The sequence below is a fragment of the Hemicordylus capensis genome, chromosome 5, assembly GCF_027244095.1.
Source record: "Hemicordylus capensis ecotype Gifberg chromosome 5, rHemCap1.1.pri, whole genome shotgun sequence".
Classification (NCBI taxonomy): Eukaryota; Metazoa; Chordata; class Lepidosauria; order Squamata; family Cordylidae; genus Hemicordylus; species Hemicordylus capensis.
In genome coordinates this window covers 206,440,335-206,456,302 of record NC_069661.1, presented here as the reverse complement: position 1 = coordinate 206,456,302, position 15,968 = coordinate 206,440,335, and the positions used below count along the sequence as shown (strand labels likewise).

General features: G+C 43.8%; 1 protein-coding gene across 5 annotated transcripts in view; it reads right to left on the bottom strand.

Annotated features, from left to right (window-relative positions):
* Nucleotides 1-15,968, bottom strand: part of CFAP54 (cilia and flagella associated protein 54) — a 264,824-nt gene that overhangs the window by 32,348 nt on the left and 216,508 nt on the right. For all 5 annotated transcript variants that reach the window (XM_053252437.1, XM_053252439.1, XM_053252438.1 and 2 more), the window contains 3 exons: nucleotides 15,803-15,914; nucleotides 10,989-11,078; nucleotides 8,960-9,101 (listed from right to left, as the gene is read on the bottom strand). In XM_053252437.1, the coding sequence (XP_053108412.1) occupies nucleotides 8,960-9,101; nucleotides 10,989-11,078; nucleotides 15,803-15,914 (344 nt within the window). The remainder of the gene's footprint in view (nucleotides 1-8,959; nucleotides 9,102-10,988; nucleotides 11,079-15,802; nucleotides 15,915-15,968) is intronic.

Sequence of the window (15,968 nt, the reverse complement as noted above, 5' to 3'; positions counted from 1 at the left end):
GAAAACAACAACAACAAAAAAAAACACCTCGAATATAAGCCAGAAATTAAGAGTCATTAGAGGTTATACACAAGTCCAGTGTTAAGAAGAGATTGTCAGTTGCTGAGCATGCAGGTACAACTTGATAGGAGACAACTGAAAACAAAATTCAAGAACATCATTCCAAAATTTGATTTAAGCAGATGGAGCTTTACAAACTGACCATCCCTTATTGACATATTCAATAAATGGAAACCATATTTCCAAAAACTTGTCTTGTTTTGTTAATCCTCTAGTTAACCTGATTTGATGGGTTAGCTTTTTGGATAATGCGATCTTCCAGACCCTATTGAGAACTATTTTTCAATGCATAGACCCTTTGAGGATTTCCAGTGTTTAGCTACCTTTATCTTGGCTACTGTTAGCAACAGAGTTATTAGATCTCTATGAGGTATATCTTTGTGAGTACTTTTGTAAATTGATAAAAGTGCTAACATTGGATCAGGCTGAAGATTGAGTTGGACTATTTCAGAAATTATATGAAAAATTTGCTACCAATAGCCGTTTACCTATGGGCAACCCCACCATAAATGAAGGAGAGTACCTCTGTTTTTACAACCCCGCCAACAAAATGGGGAAGACTTTTTGGTGATATAGTGCATCTTGATTGGAGAAATATGCCATCTATGTACAACCTTTAATGTTGCCTCCCTTATCTGGGCAGATGTGGTTCTAAGTGGTTGGTTCAGCCAAGTTGCTTCCCATTCATTATCTTCAAGAGAGGTTTCTAAATCAGTTTTCCATGTTGCTTTTAGCCCTCCCGAGGAACCACAGGATTCGGAGATGAGGGTATTGTATATAAGCGAGGCTATCCCCCTTGTTTAGTTAGTTGGTGAGAGACATAAGTTTTCATAGATAGTCAAAGATCTAGTAGCCCCTCCTTTCTGTAGCAATTTGGATGCAAAGGACCGGATTTGAATTTTCTGCATCCAAGTAGCTTGGTTGTCGGTCAGCATAGTATCAAATTAAGCTTCTGATATTGGCTTTCCTTTTTCAATAACATTCCTCAGTCTTTAAATCCCTTTTGGCTTCCACTTCTCCTACAGTTGATATTTGCTTGGGTCAGCGAATGCAGGCTGATCTAATAGTGAAGAGTGGTGATGTGGGTGGTGCCAATTTCTTAGCCCAGGGACACCAGATTCTCAATGTTTTGGCCAAGAAGGGGTAATTCAAACCTGATAATTTAGCTTCAGTGACCTGATTAAAGGGGAGAGCTCGAATTGTTTGAGCTTCTGAGGAAAGTTCAATAGAAACTCATGGGAGCACCTGATTATTTTGAGTTGGAAGGCATCAAAATAAAGCTTTAGTTTTGGACCCCGAATCTACCCTTCTTTGGGTGCCTGTATAGTGAACTTTTGATTACTCTTGCTTTCTTATAATAATTGCATAAAGCTTCACGTGTTCCCCTCCCCCTTTTAATTTATTTAGGATGAATCCAAATTGGTAATGTTTGAAAAAGAAATTTAGGCAGTGCTACCATTTTTATAGCTGATATTATCCTAACCAGGAGAGATTCAATTGAGTCCAATTTTTAATATCCTTTTTAATTTGTTGAAAAAGAGAGTCTGTTTATTTTCCTTAATTGCTTTAGATCTTTTGGAATAATCACCCCTAGTTATTTGAAGCTTGAACATTGTAAGCTTAAATTAGACATTTGCTGCAATTTCCTTTGTTCTTCTATACAAATGTTGATGTTCTGACTTTTGATAATATATTTCTAGACCAGCTGTTTGTTTGTAAAGTGCTAATATGTCCTTGACAGTATTGCTTCCCATAGATTAGATAAAAATAATATGATGCTGTCTGCAAAAAAGCTGATGTGACTCTGTACTGATAGTAGCAAGGTCATAAGATGCATTTAACTGGCATGAGACATGAGTAGGCACGTGTGGTCTTGTAACAGCAGAAGTTGAAACTGGAGGAAGAGAAGTTTGAGTCTGAGGCAGAGTAGAAGTATGGCCAGTCAACAGAGCTGGGGCTCTAAAGAGAGAGGAACTCAGTTGAATAGCACAGGCTCCTGGATCTCCAGAATGAAACTACACATGGTGAAATTTCTCTATTGTAGAAGAAGTGTGGACCTTTCACACTCTTCAGAATCATAAGGATGTATTTGGGAATAGTGCCACACATCTCCCTACTACCTTCCTAGCAGCTAGGAAGCCGTGGTGCAGTTGAGCAATCAGAACCAAGGAGAAACCCCATTGGTGGGTACATTTGCATTGAGGCTGTGGTTGAAAAAAAGGAGTTGCCAGCATTTTGCAGGACAGCTGCAGGATAAGTGACAGGACTAGAACATATAAAATGTGCCAGAGACATGGATGGTGTTTGAGGGATGGGCATGTTCCTTCATTCAAATAAGGGTCAACGTTCAAGACTTGACTCAGGAACCCCTTAAATGCTGAAGCTGAAGGGGTACTCTCTGTGGAGTCTAAAAGAGAAAATAGTGTTTTTGATGGACACAGGGTCCAACGCCTCCTCCGCACTGTGATGCTGCTCATCAATCTTGAGGTTGATTATCTCGGCATTGATGACAGATCCCATCAGGGACAACAACTCACGGTGCCAAAGGGTGCCCTCCCTCAATGTCATGGGAAATTGTTGAGGCATTCCAGCCATATACAGCGATGGAGAATGATGAGGCGCTTGAGTTGAAGTAGAGTGTTGATGTCAGTCGTCTGTCGATGCTGGCGTGAAATCTTTACATGGTGTCAATGGCTAGGAGAAAATCTTCCTGGCATCAATTTCAATCTCGATGTCGAAAGCTGTACAGCAGTCAGAGATGAAATTCTGACAGCAGATCTTGATACCCAAGACGGTACAGTAGCTGACACGGAGGTAGTCGATCCTCCCGGTGTCAACGATGATCTCAGTGAATGGACAGTAGTTGTCATACTGACCATCAACCTCAAGGTCAGAGCAGTGCTCTTATCTTTGTGCTTTTCTGGCAATGGAGATAAAGATTTGCCTTGTGTTTCCTCTTGTGTTTCCTGTGACGATGAATAGAATAAGAGCTCTTCGGTACATTAGCTAGGCACTTGAACACCATGTCCATCAAGACTGCACCTGATGTCGAGGGTTTAGACTGTGCAGCTGCTACAATCCCTGACATCAGCCTCAATCTCTACAACGATCTCCAAGGGGATGGGGATCGAGCTCATAGATGTCCATTCATAAACCTGGGTTTATGAATGGCAATGGATCACAATGCAGATTTAGTCTCCTCTACAGACATCTTGGTGCAGATGCCTTGTTTACCCATGTTTTTTGTGTGTCCAGCTTATGGCAATTTTGATCAAGGCTAGGAGTGGAGACTTGTTATTGATCAATGTTTATTTGTCTCCTAGTCAATCACTTAATTCCACTACTACGATCTGGGAACAGTTGGAGATATATTTATATATGGAGCATTATTGAATTTTCCCCATGCTTCTGTAATTCTTATGTGGAATTTTAACTCCAGATCTGGTACCAATGATAAAATGTTGATGGCCTCGCATTTTTGGAAATGGGGAGATTGCATAGATGGTGCTTCTCTCACTAACCGTTATTCTAAAGATAAATTTATCAACTCATCAGGAGCCCAATTGCTCTATTTAACTAAGATACATGAGTTGACCATTTTAAACGGTACTATACCCTTGGATATTCCTGGGGAATATACGTTTCTTTCTTTGCGGGGAAATAGTGTTGTGGACTATGTTATGGTTTCCAAATCTATCCTTCCCTATGTATCCTCCTTTGAAGTGGGTGAGCAAATTTTTAGTGATCATTTACCTATGAACATCTATTTAGATCAGTGATTCTCAAACTTGGGTCCTCAGGTGTTATTGGACTTCAACTCCCATAATCCCCAACCAAAGGCCACTGAGGCTGGGGATTATGGGAGTTGAAGTCCAATAACACCTGAGGACCCAAGTTTGAGAATCCCTGATTTAGATCTTCCTCAGGAAAGGAGGAGTAATTTGTTCCCCTGTGCTTTTGAGGATAGTTCTGCCAATCTTAGCTGCAAAATAAAATGGTCAGAGGAGGTAGAAAATGAGATTTCCAGGTTTTATGATTCTCCCGAAGGTAGAGATTTATTTAACTCCATTGTGCAAGCTCACCTGGGACCAATTGTTGCTTATGGAAAATAAGAAACTGCTCTTATGCAAAAGTTCCTACATTGTAGTAAGCTACATTCTTCACAGGCCTATAGTAAAAGAGCAGCTAATAACTGGTTTGATCTGCATTGCAGGGCATTACACAAACAACTGCTGAGTAGCTATAGAGAATATAGATTGGGTACAGAACAAATAGTCCCACCAATCTACTATCAGATTAAAAAGGCATACAAAAATAGTCTTAAATATGCTAAACAACAATCATTACAAAATGTCTGGAACAAGCTTATTATGGCTACTACTAATAAAGATAGCCACACTTTTTGGAGATTGGTTTCGGCAACCGGTCAGGTTAATATGCCTTGTAGAATTCCGGCTAGATTGTGGGAATCTCACTTTTTTGCGGTATATAATGATGCCCAGCCTAGCCAGATCTTTGTTCCCCCTCTGATTGGGGAGTTGCCCCGTTGGCCTCCTGTTACTCCTGCTGAAATAACAGATTTAATAGGTCACCTTAAAAATGGAAAAGCTCCTGGTCCTGATCTTCTTCTTCCTGAACTATTAAAAGCCAATATAGAATGGTGGACTTTAGTTCTAGCTAATTTATTTACTTCTATTAATAGTTCAGGTGTTGTACCAGAGCAATGGAAAACAGCAATAGTTGTTCCCATATTAAAAAATGGTTCCCATTCAGATCCATCCAATTATCGACCCATTAGTTTGTTGTCAGTGGTTGGCAAATTATATGCTCTGTATCTTTTAGATAAGCTTGAGGCATGGATTTCAGAAAATCAAATTCTCGGGATTGAACAAGCAGGCTTTAGAGCAGGCTGCTCTACTCTCGATGATTGTATGATCCTGCACCATCTAGCAAAGAAATACTCTAGCGGCCCCAAATGCAATTTTTTTGTTGCCTTTATCGACTTAAAATCTGCATTTGATTCTATCTCCAGATATTTATTATGGTCCAAACTTGGAAAAACAACAATAGATAAGAGATTGCTATTTTTGATGATGCAGCTTTACTCCAATTCCTCATTACGGGTTAGATATGCTATCAATGGGGCCCTAACTGATTCTATCCCCTCTACTCGAGGGGTCAGACAGGGCTGTGTCTTGGCTCCGACACTGTTTAATCTCTTTATCAATGATTTGGCTCCATTTCTGGAGAGTGTGGGTTCCCATGCCCCAAAGCTGGCTAACAAACAAGTGCCCATTTTACTCTATGCCGATGATGCAGCTGTGCTATCTCAGTCCAGGTTAGGTCTGCAAAGACTGTTGCGCGCTTTTGCCGGCTACTGTAATGATAACAAACTAACAGTTAACTACCAAAAAAAAAAGGTCCTGGTTTTCTCTAAATCCAGGAAATTATATAAATGGGTAATAAATCAGAACCACATTGAGCAGGTTTACAACTATAAATATTTAGGCATATTATTTCAATATAATCTAAATTGGAAAACCCACAGGCTGTCTTCAATTCATAAAGCCTGCAATACTCTCAGTGCCTTTTTGCGATTTTATTACTCTAAAACAGACCTGCTCAACTTAGGCCCCCCAGCTGTTTTTGGACTACAACTCCCATAATCCCCAGACACAGAGGCCAATAGGCAGGGATTATGGGAGTTGTAGGCCAACATCTGCAGAAAGGCCAAAGTTGAACAGGCCTGCTCTAAAGGGAGACAGTTTGTTCCCATGGCACTCCAGGTATTTCGTACTAAGATTGTGGCCAAACTACTTTTTGGAGTCCCGCTATGGATCCAGGGAGTAACAGCTGAAATGGAGAGAGTACAGTCTATTTTTCTAAGAGCAATCTTTGCAGTGCCTAGGTGCATGCCTTATTCTGCTCTATACTTGGAATCTGGGTCTTTCTCTATTGTCTGTAAAGCCTGGGAGCTTACTTTTGCTAGATGGAGTAAACTCTGTTCAGAGATTCAGGAATTTTCTTTTTTCCAATATTTATGGGTGGATTCTTATCCCAACTCTTGGCTAACATATGTAAATAATAAAATTATGCAACTGGACCTTTCTCCATCAGAACTCCTTACTTGGGAATATGATAAGGTGAAGGAAATATTATTTCTCCAGTTGCACGATATTGAATGGCAGGAACTTATGTCTTCGGCCAATAGGACTTGCTCCCCTTTACATTTTGGGATTTTGCCACCTTGGGGAGATAGAGGTGCTAATTACTTAACAACGCTGAATTTTTCTAAATTTCGGGTTTCATTTGCTCGGGCCCGGTTTAATGTGTTGCCGTCTTCTCTTTTGGAACGGAGGTTTGCTAGAGATCATCCTGTTACGGTTTTCTGCCCTTGTGGCATTGACCTCCTGGAAACTGTTACCCATGTATTGCTATATTGCTCTTTATATCGGGATGCTAGAGAAGAACTTATTTCCCCTCTGTTACTCAAATTTCCCGGAAGGTGTGAGCTCTTTTATACATATTACTGCTTCGCGGATTCAAGCCCCAGGATTACAACAATTGTAGCTAAATTTTTCTACATTGCCATCAGGTTAAGGTCCCTATTAAGTGCTTAATTGCGAGACCTGTTTATTGTTTTTAAGTTATTTATTATGAGTGATTGTATTCTGTTTTATTGTGTTTTAGCATTGTTTATTGATCGTTGTATTGGGCATATTTGTTACTCCTATTTCTGCTGGCCAATGGCTGTAATAAAATTGATGATGGTGTCCAGCTGTATTGATATCTGGAATTGTTTTATTCCTACCTCTCCCTTAAACCAAACACAGCACTGCAAAAGAAGCTAATTTAAAAATTCATTACAAGTATATTAGTAAATTCATTACTAGTATGCAAGACCAGTGGCCTGGAGGCACAAAAGCACTCCATAAATATAGCTAGTAAAAGATGCATTTCCAGATTACAAGGGGCATTTCTTACAAGTAGTAACTTCCTGCATTCCAAAAAAACTACTGTGATACTTCTTCACACGTAGTTAATACTAGCTGATTCAGCGCAAATAACTGTGTCCATAGTTCTCCCTGTCTCTCCTCTCAATCTTCATTCCCCCCTCTCTTCAGCCCCAGTCTGTTCTCTTCCCCCTACTTCAGCTCCAGTCCGTCCCCCACCCTCCCAGTCTGCTTACCCTCGGCAGCCAGCCTAGCCAGCACTTTCTTTCCCCACCAGCCAGCCTGGTCAGTGCTTTCCCTCCCTGCCCGCCGGCGGTGCTTTCTCTTGCCTGCCAGCCAGCCAGCCAGCGCTTTCCCTCCCTGCCTGCGAGCCGGCTGACCACCTCCATTTTCTCCCCCGTCCCTGTCGCTATCCAGACAGCTGCTCGCGAACTCGCATAAGAGCTGCCACACATGGGATTAGCAATGGGTATGCCATGGAGAAATATATATAAAGAAGATTCTACACCATGCAACCTAAAACACAGGCAATAGTTTCTAAGATATTATGAGCTTGGTTTGGTTTACCCGTCACAGTGCTTAGAAAAATCAGCATATGTTCACTTCTCAGAAAGCACACAGAAACTGCAACAGGCCATTACTGGTAATTGGAGGCCTATGAGCATATATCCCTGTCCAGCAGTGGCAGCCCGTGAACGCGCTTACCTCCGCTCGGTGCTTACCTCCGTTCTCACTGCACCGGAACACTGTTTGGCGATGCAGAATGCTGCCCAGCAGCCCCCGCGGTGAGGAATCGCCTCTGCCATTCATGTGGCTTCCATGGCCCCGAGCCCCCGCCAGCGGCCAGGTGAGTGGCGGAGATGATTCCCCGCCGCAGGGGCTGCTGGGCAGCACGCTGCTTCGCCAACAGCGTTCAGGTGTGGCGAGAGCGGAGGTAAGCACCGAATTCATTTATTCTTAAAGGTGCCTCCCGCCGCCTTCCTAGTGGCATGTTCATGGGCTGCCACTGCTGTCCAGTGTACCTTCATCAACTTAGTCAAGGAACACAATTGTCTGAAGTGATGCCTGTGCAGATGCTGAGAAGTGTGCATGAGTGTCATGCCCCATGGTATAACACTTCACACATAAGCAATGTGCCTGCGGTGGAATTGATCAAATTCTGTGTTTTATGTATTATTTTTCATCACTTAGATATGTATGTATTTCCTATGTGTTTTTAATAAAAGGTAGTATACAAAGTGTACACATTCAAATATATAAATGATACATTGAATTGTTTCTCTTCATTAACACTTTTAAATCTAGTTTAAGTATATCACTCATTTTCCTTGAAAATGCTTTTAAATTTTTTAAATTATTACTATTATTTTCCAGTTACCTCCTTTATTCATTTCCCCATTTCTTCAAGCTTCTAGTATGCAAAATGTGCATAAATGAATGAATAAATAAATAAATAAAACAGAAATAGCAGATGTAAGACAACCATGTACTACTGATCACTATGTTAGAAAGTAGTTACAACACTGTATCACTCTGTGTAGCTGAAATCGTTCTTGGAATCTGGGCAAACACCTGTACAATCTGGGATTAGGAGCATATTGGCACCTTCCCTAGCATTTGGGAAGGTGTTTTTTAGAGCAGACAGATGAGTTTGTTAGTAATAACCAAGAAAGCATTCAGAGAACATCTTGTTGAGTGCCTCTGAGGAATGCAGTGGAAGCAGGTGTTTCTATATTTATTGTATATTGTATGCAGTATAAAGCATGACCAAACTTTCTTTTTACTACTCAAGTATGAGAAAAACAATATAGATGCCAACTTTTTGTCATCTTGGGAAGACCTTTTTTGGTTACCTGATGTCGAAATCAGTGTACAGTACATGCTAATTTTCTGATTGGCTTAACAACATTAGACCATGGAATAACACAAACTCAATAGACAAATACCAGACAAAAAATCCTTGTAGGAAGAAGTGAGGTCCAGAAGAGCAAATTCTGGGATATGAGGTAGTATTCCATGTTTCATGTGATATAGTTTAACAGCCTTCCTTCCAGTTAACTGATGGAAAGCCAGAACAGCATCACCGACCTAAAATTAAGACATATGTAATCAGGTTTCACTCATAGTAGATATTAAATACTTTAATACTAGACATTTGAACACTAACAGCAAAGAGCAAACACTTAATATATATTAAATGTGACTGAAGAAACGTTTCATGTTCTTATGACATATGATACATAATGTTATCATGTGCACTTGATCCATACTCTTTTTAGCTAATAAAAGCTGCCAATGGAGTGGGATGGTCCAGTTGTTGGAGGTCATTAGCCCTATTAGGATGTTCAACTCAGAAGTGTCTGAATGTGCTCACAGCACCGAAGTGGATCAAAAGTCCTGCCCTGGTGCATCACTCACCCCCTCCACATTGTTGCTCATGTTACAGTGGGATTTCTCTGCAGAGGGAAATGCTGTAACCGTGATGGCAGATACTTCTGTAATTGGCAGTAGGGATGTGCATGGAACCAGACTGTCCGGTTTGACTCTAATCTGGATCAGGTTTGAGTGGCCCTAGGTGGCTTGACTCAGGCTTGATCAAGCCTAGGCCCAGTCCACTTGGGCCGTCAAGCCAGCTTGAGGGGCTCAACAGGTATACTTGTGAATGTGAATCTGGCAAGGATTCCTCTTTACAAGTAAAGGGCCAAATGTGGGGTGGGGGGAGGGGAAAAGTAGCCTTTTAGTAATTTACCTTTAAAAACAGCAGCCACCACGGGGATGACAACTGCAGCTACAGGGGCAGTGGTGAGGGCTTCTTCCAAACACTCCGCCAGCCTCCCAACTGACCCTGCTGCAACCTTTTTCAGGCCTCAGACATGTGGCAGTGGGGACTATGGAGGTGGCGGCCGGGCCTCCTTCCACCACTCCCTGCTGTCCTCCCAAATGAGCTGCCCAGTTATTTGGGAGGATGGCAGGTGGTGGGAAGGAAAGAACCCCAGCCACTGCCACCATCCCCACCATGGCCACCACCACCATGGCTTGTTTTTAAAGGTAAATTACTAAAAGGCTACCTTTTCCCTCACCCCAACCCCCGCATTTAGCCCTTTACATGTAAAGGTTAATCCTTGCCCAATTACCCTTTACAAGCATATCCATTGAGCTGGCTCACAAGACGGGGGCTTGGCGCAACTCGCTCTTGGACTGGATCCTCTCAGATTGGTTAGAGGGCAAGCCTTCGATCCGAGCCAGCTCAAGTGCGAGCCAGCTCACACATCCCTAATTGGCAGCCTGAGTAATGCTGAAATTGTCGCTAATGTCTAATAGGCATGTGCCCGAAACGTTTCGGAGGCCATTATGAAGGCCTCTGAAATGTTTCGGCACTGGGGGTGGTTTCGGTGTTTCGGCGCCGGTGGGGGGTAGCGCTTTAAGGGCAGGGGAGGGTGTACTCACCCCTCCCACCACATTTCCCCCACCGGCGCGTTGTTTTTTTTAAGCCCCTCAGGGTGGCAGCGTTCCTCCCTGCCTCCCTGTTTTCCCCGTCGGCTGGAAGTGGCCGGAAGTTGCGAGTGCGCATGTGCCTGTTGCATGCGCGCTTCTGCCGTGTGCGTGTGCACGATGGGCACACGCACACTTGCGACTTCCGGCCAATGGGGAAAATGGGGCAGCAGAGAGGAACGCTGCCGCCCCGAGGGGCTTAAAAAAACCCAAAGCGCCGGCGGGGTAAAGGCGGCGGGAGGGGTGAGTACACCCTCCCCCGCCCTTAAAGAGCTACCCCTGCCGGCGCCGAAGATTTCCGTGCACATCCCTACTGTCTAATATACAAAAAGATATTTAAGTACTGTCAATCTCCCATTTCCCTTTATTCGTATAATGTATCATATAGAATACTTACTGACCGGAGGCCAATGTAATCATTATTTAAAATAAAATAATATAAAATATAATTAAAATAAAAGCACATTACAAAAAACCACAAACCTGTGCAGCAGCTCTTACTGCAATCCAGGCCTGCACTCTGTACATTTCTAGCACTGTAATTTCTTCAGAACTAACACGTCTTCTGGCAGACTAAAATTTAATGAAAGTTCCAAATTAGGTCAAGAAGTGATAAACAGATTATGAAAAGCACATATACACATTTCTCATACTACACAATCTACTAAAAACATCCGCAATCCTATGAAGAACCAATCAGTGCCATATGAACTACAGATCTCAGATTCTGCAATCTCTTTATAATGAATGAAACAGCCTTTTTTTATTATTGTTTAGGAATAAGGAAATCTCTTACTGTGAATACTTATTCTGACAGACTCCCAAAGAGTATTCCAAAACCTTTGGGATGGTTCTTAGTTTGAAGTGGGAAATAACAGGTGATATGAACAAAATGAATATGCACAAATGACTGGCTAGAGTGTGCTCGGAAGAGTGGATATCATTTTCTTTGCTCAGAAAAACAAGCCTGCGGGTGGAAGAGAGCAAGTAAGAAAGCACCCAGGCTACTGAAAACAGAAGCTCTGTTCTCACTGAGTTGCCTCCCTGCTCCCACCTCTCACCACCATTCTTCGTTTTAAAATCCCGGCTGCTCAGAAGGTAAGGCAGCTGGGAGATGCACAAGGATACTGCATGCAAGGGTGGTAGAGCTGACGTCAAGGGACAAGACTAGGTCAAGTAGGTGGTGGTGGGACACAGGAAAGTAGGCAAAAAGCTGGGGAGTGGTGGCAGCAGGCAAGTGAGGCGACATCCATGGACAGTGGGTCAGGATGCTGGCACTTGCCACCCAATGGTGCAGGTGCCACCTGAGGCCATCATCTCATCTTACCACCACTGTAGTGAGGGCCTGGACACGACCACAAGGCTCTTGTTTCTAGCTGGCTGGAGCCATGAATAAGAGCACTCCTTTCAAAGGGTTCATATGCCTACACGAGCTTTATTGTGGTTTGGAAATGTTTATTTTATTTTATTTATTTATCAAATTTGTACACCACTCCACACATTCATCTCTGGGCGGTTTACAGCGACATAAAACAGGTTAAAACTCAAGAAATAGAAGCCTTAAAACTATTAAAAACCAGAGTCATATTTAAAAGCTTGGGTGAAGAGGTAAGTCTTAAGTGCTTTTTAAAAGTTGTCAGAGATGGGGAGGCTTGTATTTAAGTAGGGAGAACATTCCAGTCTTGGGAGAGCAACAGAACGCCCATCCCCATGTGGCCACCAGATGAGCTGGTGGCAACTTGAGACAAAGCTCTCTGGATAATCTCAGTAGGTGATGGGGCTCATGGTGAAGAAGACATTCTCTTAAATACCCAGGGCCTAAGCCGTTTAGGCTTTATAGGTTTGTATTTTGCCTGGAAACTTATTGGCAGCCAGTGTAGCTCTTTCAACACAGGAGTAATGTGGTCTCTCCAACATGACCTAGAGACCAACCTGGCTACTGCATTTCAATTGCAGTTTCCCGACTACATACAAAGGCAGCTCCACGTACAGCACATTGCAGAAGTCAAGTCTGGAGACTACCAGCATATGTACTATCATTCTAAGGTAGTTCATCTCAAGAAACAGATGCAGCTGGCGTATCAGCCAAAGCTGATAGAAAGCACCTCTGGCCACCACCTCAACCTGAGATACCAGGGAGAGGTGTGGCTCTAGAAGCACTGCCAGACTATGTGCCTGTTCCTTTTGGGGAAGTGTGACCCCATCTAGAACAGGCAGATCAAAATCATCTCTGGAGTTCCGACCCCACCTCCATCTTATCTGGATTCAGTTTCAATCTATTATCCCTCATCCAACCCATTATCGCCTCCAGGCAGGCATTTAGGGAGGCTATGGAGGATGTTGACATGGAGAAATAGATCTGGGAGTCATCACCCAGCATACTGATAACACCCCACACCAAATCTCCTGATGATCTCTCCCAGTAGTTTCATGTAGATGTTAAAAAGCATTGGAGACAGTATGGAGCCCTGAGGGACACCATACACAAGGTCACATTTCGAAGAGCAACAGTCTCCAAGCGACACCATCTGGAATCTGTCTGAGAGACAAGAGCAGAACCACTGTAAAACAATGCTTCCCACCCTGCAACACTCTCAGACTTTCCAGAAGGATACTATGGTTGATAGTCTCGAAAGTTACCGAGAGATCCAAAAGGATCAACCAAGTCATACTTCCTCTGACAATTCCCAATTAGAGATCATCCACCAGGCCAACCAAGGCAGTCTCCACCCCACAGCTGCCTGAAAGCCAGTTTGAAATGGGTCTAGAATGATAATCAGTTTCCTCCAAGACTGTCTGGAGCTGGGAGGCCATCACCCTCTGGAGCTGGGAGGCCATCACCTTGCCCAGCCATGGGAGGTTGGAGACAGGCTTGTAATTGCTTAACTTTGAGGGATCCAATGCTGACTTCTTCAGAAGAGATCTAATAATTGCCTTCTTAAGACAAGGAGGCATCCTGCCCTGCAGTGTTTCTTCTAAGGCGTGCACACATGTGCACGCTCACAAGTTTTTTGATGTCCGCCCAAGTTGAATCAGGAAGGCCCCACTCTGAATGCATGTGCACACACACTTCCTTGATACTGTCCCCCAGAACAAAACTCATTCTGCACATAGATGAAAAAAATTAGAGAGAACACTGCTGCCCTCCCTCAGAGAAGTATTTATGATTTCTACCAGGTCTCCCATAACAACCTCTCTGCCGGATAGAATAAGCCATGTTGGACAAGGGTCAAGAGAACAGGTGGTAGGTATCACCAAGCAGCTTGTCCACATCCTCAGGAGTCACAAACTCCAAATTTGGCTGGAATTGATCCAGCCAAACCACATGAGAGGAGTTGCTGGAAACCTCCGATTCAGACACCTCAATAGTTGTGGAATCTTCATCTAAGTTGGGCCAAATACGAGAGCTTTTGTCTACATAGAACTCATTAAGAACATCACAGTGAGTAATTGATGGTTCCAAATTCTGATTCAAGGAAGGAGGGGCATGTCCTAGCCCCCTCACAACCCTGAACAACTCCGCTGGATGTGAACCCGCAGATGCAATACGGGCAGAAAAGAATTGCTACTTTGCTGCACGTATTGCTTGAGCGTAGATCTTTAAATGTGTTCTATGTCGTAATCTGTCAGATTCTAGTCGAGTCTTTTCCCATTTGTGCTCCAGTCTACCTTGCTGCTTCAGCCCCCATAGATTTTCCATGTACCAAGAGGCCAGTTTCTAAGCGGGCTGGAGAGGACGCTTAGGAGCAATCATGTCTACTGCCCAGGTGAGTTGGCTATTCCAATTCTCCACCAGGGCATCAACAGGATCACTGGCAGAGCCAACACTAAATCCTTCCAAGGCTTCTTGAAATCCTATTGGATCCAGTAACCTTTTCGGATGGACCATTCTAATAGGCTCCTCCCCCCTGCAGAAGTGGGATGTGATTGTAAGCCCAACCTTATCCAGATGGTGGTCCATCCATGACAATGGGGAAATCACAGGAGTCCCCACTCATGGGACACCACCCTAATCGGAGTAAAAGACCAGATCAAGCATGTGACCTGCAATGTGCATTGGTCCAGAGACCACTTGGGATAGGCCCATAGTTGTCATGGCCGCTATGAACTCCTGAGCTACCCCAGACAAATTCGTCCCAAAGTGAACACTGATGTCTCCCAGTACCAATAGTCTGGGAGACTCCAATGCCAATTCCGTGACCAAGTCCGTGAGCTCAGTTAGAGATTCAGCGGGGTGATCAGTACACCAACAGAAGTCCCAATCTATCCCTGGTCCCCAAACTTAAGTACACACATTCAATATGGTCAGATACTTCAACAGGGATCCTGGTAAGGGAGATGTTATCCTTATAGATCACAGCCACTCCACCTCCCCGCCCACCTCCCTTCACCTGCTCCTCTACAGAGTACCCTGGAGGGAGAAGCTGGGACCAGACTGGGCCACCAGCCTCCCCCAGCCAAGTCTCTGCGACGCACATCAGGCCCTTCATCCATAATCAGATCATGGATGAGTTCTGGTTTATTCTGGACCAACCTAACATTACAAAAGAGCAAGGTGAGGTTCTGTGGGCAGTTGGCAGTGCTCCCCAAGTTCAAAGAGCAGACAGGACAGCCGGAAACAGCTATTAAATTTCTTATTTCCCTTCCCCTGGAACAGCCTGCTGATGTTCCCCACCACCACCACTGGAATAGCTGCCCCACAGTCAACGGACGTGCTCCGTTTCCCCATCTCTAGCATCACAGACTAACTTCACCAAAGACTCAATAACGGAAGCTAGCAAGACAGCTATTACAGCTCCTAAAACAGCCATAAGGGAATATATTGTGCCCCAGCCTTCAGTCCCACACCAAAGGCCCAGCACAGCTTTGGCAACCACACTGCTGGCAGCACTGCCAGCCACAGGCCTCTTCTTTATAAGCCCCCAGAATCTCTCCTATCACGAGGGACTCTGGGCAGGGCTGGTCTCAATTCCCAAAAGTGTTAGTGGTCTGGCACTGAGGAAGTGAGAGCCCAGTTAGGCAGCAAAGCTGAGGTGATCTTCAAGCTGTCCCAGCCAGCAAGCAAAGGGTGGTGCGGGCGGGAGGCTGCTGTAATGCGCTGCTGACTAATGTTGATTCAGTACTTGTGATTTCTATGCACCAAAAAGCAAAACTGCAGGGGTTAGCATGGGTGTTGCAATCCACAAAAGAGAATGTTGCACAAAACTACACAAAATGTTCAGATACTATTTCCTCCTCTCCAGCTTAGCACAAAAGCTCCTATGTGGACATGTTTTAATTTAAAATGCGGTACATACCCTCGGTTTGAATGCTTGCCCTTTCAGTGTACCTGAAGACAGAGATTCGTCCTTGTGTGTAATTAAATAGAAATATTGCAATGCCATCTCCAGATATGCTCTTCTTATTAGTCTGCAAAAGAGATATCTTATGATAGTACGTGACACACCCCATTATAATTTGGAA